This window comes from Limulus polyphemus, unplaced genomic scaffold (assembly GCF_000517525.1).
Source record: "Limulus polyphemus unplaced genomic scaffold, Limulus_polyphemus-2.1.2 Scaffold368, whole genome shotgun sequence".
Taxonomy (NCBI): domain Eukaryota; kingdom Metazoa; phylum Arthropoda; class Merostomata; order Xiphosura; family Limulidae; genus Limulus; species Limulus polyphemus.
This window is the reverse complement of record NW_013665978.1, coordinates 369,148-373,838: the sequence shown is the minus strand read 5'-3', so window position 1 is coordinate 373,838 and position 4,691 is coordinate 369,148. Positions and strand designations below refer to the sequence as shown.

Here is a 4,691-nt window from a genome sequence, read left to right as displayed (position 1 = left end):
GTCGTTCACGTAGTTCATTAGGACGAGTTCCGGGAGAGTAATTTGAAGTTCCGAGTTTTGTAATCGGGTCGTTCACGTAGTTCATTAGGACGAGTTCCGGGAGAGTAATTTGAAGTTCCGAGTTTTGTAATCGGGTCGTTCACGTAGTACATTAGGACGAGTTCCGGGAGAGTAATTTGAAGTTCCGACTTTTGTAATCGGGTCTAAAAGTGAGCCCTAAAGTGTTGTAATAAATAGCAATGCCCATTCACGGCGTAAGTTGATTTATTTGTTTGTGATGACAAGCCTTACAGAATGAGTGGGAGCTTACATTGACATGTGGTGTTCATAGAGCTGTTTCGTTATATATTAGCTTCATTGGATATACCATGTATACTAGCCTAAAAGAGGAAACGCATTCTAATAAGTACAGAGTAGAAAGTGATTTTGATGTACTATATATATATGTATACGGTCTTACCTTGGTGTTTAGTATGATGCTGATGATGTACACTAGCTGTGGAAAGAGAAATAGGATGTTAAGTTACCGTACAGTTCACGAAGCAAACATGCGGGCAGTACTTTATAATGAAAGAATCCTCCGAAAAAGAAATATATATATATATAGTTTAATTTTAAATAAGGTCCTTCACAACTCTTGAACGTTCAACAAGGTATCTGTCTAAGATAACCAACGATCTTTTACTTAAAACTTCTTTTAAATTTATTTCTTCATATTTCAAACTTTCCAAACCGTATTTACTTTTATCTAGAAAATTTACTAATATTATCGTTTTTTTTTTGTTGTTATAAATTTTCAAGAACAATTTTAACATATAAGTCGTTAAGAGTATTTACTTATTCTCATAACGCCATATGAACTTTTCAAAATGGAGACGTCACGAATTTAATTTCTGGTTCTGGTAACTCTAAACTATCATAATGCTAAAGTCGTGATCTGTATTTCCGGTTCTGGTAACTCTAACTAAACTTTATCAAAATGTGAAAGTCATCACCAGCATTTCTGGTTCTCAGAGCTCTATTTAAAATTTATTACAATGTGAAAGTCATCACCTGTATTTCTGGTTCTGGTAGCTCTATTTAAAATTTATCAGAATGTGAAAGTCATGACCTGAGTTCTAATTGTGGTAACTCTATATAAAGTTTATCAAAATGTGAAAGTCGTAACTTGTATTTTTGGTTTTGGTAAATTTATCTAAACGTTATTAAAATATAAATATAAAAGTCAAGACCTGTATTTCTGATTCTGGTAACTCTATCTAAATTTTATTGAAATATAAAAGTCATGACCTGTATTTCTGACTCTGTAAGCACCAACTTATTTCATAATCCAATATAACAATCATTCAATACTAGTATTTATATAAATATAAAATGACGAATATAAACTTAAATTACATTATTTAATATCAAGGTTTAGCTACTCGTGTAAACACAAGAAAAGTACGTTTTCACGTAGGACGTCTGCGTTTTGAGAATTTAAAAACAAAAGTGATATTTCAATAAAGGCAAGGTTTCATTATTAAGTTCTGCGATCGTCGTTCTGTAAAATGGAACACATGATATCCATTTAGTAATATATATATTACCTTTAACACTTAAGGTACGTTTGGTCTTATATCTTTGCATAACCGTTTCGAATTTTTAACTGACAGACTAGAGGTAAGGTAACTAGTTAACAACACCTACTGCCAAATCTTGGCCTGACGAAATAGTGGGATTTGACAGTCACTCTTATAGCACATCCACGGCTCCAGAGTGCGAAGTGTGTCTTGCGATAATGGGACACGAACCATGAACCATGTATTCATAACTTAAAGTACAGTAAACAAATCACTTGAAAAGAATTATCAGTTAATCTGTCTAATAAAATCAGTTTTTAACTCGTAAAATATCCGTTCACAATAAAGGACATTATTGTGTTGAAAACAACAACCACGTGGCATCATCCTACAACGAAGATGATCCATGATTAACTTGGTGAAGGTTAATAAACATTACCTCTGTAAGGCTACATTAATATTTCACGAAAGCGGACATCTTTTAATACCCTATATCATGCCATTGTGTCATGAGACACTCGTAACAGAACAAATAGCTATGTGCTCTCTCCGTAAGTGAAAAGGTTACTACTAGCTTCTAACCAAGAGACGCGCGCACCGCGTCAAGGAGATTAACTTCTCATATATATATGTACTGAGTCATACGATTCGGACCATCAAACAAAAAAAGTGTACACGTGCTTATGGTACACGAAGAACTGTACACGTGGTACCTTTACTGCTCTGTCTGTCCGCAAGATAACACCAGTGTAAACACAAAACAAAAACAAAGGCCGATCAAATATTCCAAATGTATTGTTTATTTTTCGAATTTGAAAACAATGTTAATCTATTGGACGCTCGAAAATTGAAAGCTCGTGCACCGTTGTTTAGACGATGAGTCACTCAGCGAGTAAATAAAAATATGCTTAAGTTTGTTTGTTTTTTAATTGGTTTAAAATAAGCAGTGGTTTGATCTTCATTGCTCCAATGCTTGAGACAGTTTGATTGAACTTGGGGTATTGTGAAGCAAAAACATTATGTCATTTGTCCAAACATAAACGCATTTTGTTTTATTCAGTACGGTGCATTATAAATAGTGTAACGTCGACGGTGGGGGAAGAGAAATAATTAACTGTAGTGTAAGCTGCCACTTTTATGGTTTATGAAGTCTTTCACTGCTCTTATTTTTCAGGTTGGTGAGTAATGCTCCAAGCCATGGAGATGTTAACCCCAATTTCTAACTGACCACCTCGGCAGAGCTCGGGGACCGTGTATTTGACAGGTGGTACCCAATAAAATATTGAAGACCCTAGCGCTATTCCTGCTCGGCGGCTGGGTGCTAATGGTCGTCAATTTTCTCTGATAATGTACTCGTTTACTCTTGCTGTGGCTAATGTGTTTCCAGTAAAGTAAAACTAGAGAACATTAGCAGCAGAAATTCGTAGCGGGCTTTTTTTCTTCTTCTCTGTCAGCTTTAACTACTGCATATTGGATCTTTATGTAGTGTGTTGTAACGGTGTAACCCCAGGGGCTGCCAGTCTCACTTTTGCAAAATATAACTCACAAACCCTACTACACTCCCCGTTGTTCATTTATCAACAAATTCAAATTTCTTACATATATTAGCCAGTGAGTCAGCATTATTATAGCTTATTACACCTCGCGGTATGGCTTTGACAGCAGATGTGCAGATACATCTTGGTTACTGCTGCCCTCTGTCGGCATAAAGAGACATTATTGCCAGCAGATCTAATTTAGTTAAAAATGATTTCGACAATAAACGATAATATATATATTACACATGCATATTTAGCCATCTTTTAAATGAATCGGAAACAACAATTTGCAATAACAATGCAAAACAAGAGAAAACAAACACACAGATTGAAAAACAACTCCACTGGAGTTACTAGCTTTGTTGTTTATACTTCATTGTTCCTTGAAGACATCTTTGAGTTTTTAGAAGCAACATCCACATAAACTATTACATCCTAACAGTACATTCTTTATTTCACTTAATCTGAATTACGGCTACAATTGTATAAAATTTGTTGAAAAACAAAAGCCTTACTGATAGTTTGCACCATCTTGCAAGAACCTCACGTGTAAGAAGAACTATAACACAATCCTAACTAAAGACGTTTGATATGGTAGTAATATCAGTTTTTACTTCATTGGAAAGTGTAAGATATCGAACGTCGGTAGTAATATCAGTTTTTACTTCATTGGAAAGTGTAAGAGTAATATCAGTTTTTACTTCATTGGAAAGATATCGAACGTCAATGACGTTCGAGATCTTACACTTTCCAATGAAGTAAAAACTGATATTACTATTGATGTTCGATATCTTACACTTTCCAACTAAGCAATACCAATATTATCATGACGGTTGATAACTCAACTCTCTACAATTAAGTAAACGCTCATATTACTAGTTTACTTGACTGTGTTTGAAATCTTACCATTCTATGTTGACTAACCCTAGACTTCTGTATAAAAAATGTATTATATTTTCCAAAAGATGGTGATTCATGACTTAATGACTATAGTTTTTGTTGTAGAACAATGAAGTCGTTGACTTTCGTCTACTAATAATTACTTTTCAGACACATTGTGTTACTATCTTCATTTCATCTCCTACATAAGAAAATCCATACATTATTTGTTTTCAAGGTTCAATCTTAATTGAGGTTAAATATTGAAAAAAATAGCTCTATGATATTTTGTCCCCACCCCCAATGTTATTTTCCATATAAATTAATTGGGAGAATTATACAATAAAAACAGTATAAATGTAAGGTACACTAATGACATACCATAAACAAACAACAACATTTACAGATTTAGAGAAGCCACTGGTACAACTTATGGTGGTACCAACTATTATACAACTGGCAATTTGAAAATAGTGGGCAACAACAAAAGTGAATATAAACGTTTAAGAAATGCATGGCAACGAAGAACGAAATGTTTAAGAAACGCATGACTACGGAGGAAACGTTTAAGAAACGCATGACCACAGACAACGATAGGTTTAAGAAACGTATGGCAACGAAGAACGAAACGTTTAAGAAATGCATGACAACAGACAACGATATGTTTAAAAAACGTATGACCACGAGAACGAAACTTTGAACAAACGCAGAC

General features: G+C 34.3%; 1 protein-coding gene across 1 annotated transcript in view; it reads right to left on the bottom strand.

Moving 5' to 3' along the window:
* LOC106457742 (ankyrin repeat domain-containing protein SOWAHB-like) overlaps nt 1-4,691 on the bottom strand; it is a 111,216-nt gene that overhangs the window by 4,330 nt on the left and 102,195 nt on the right. Inside the window, exon 13 of the mRNA XM_022383769.1 lies at nt 461-496. Coding sequence (XP_022239477.1) covers nt 461-496 — 36 coding nt within the window. The remainder of the gene's footprint in view (nt 1-460; nt 497-4,691) is intronic.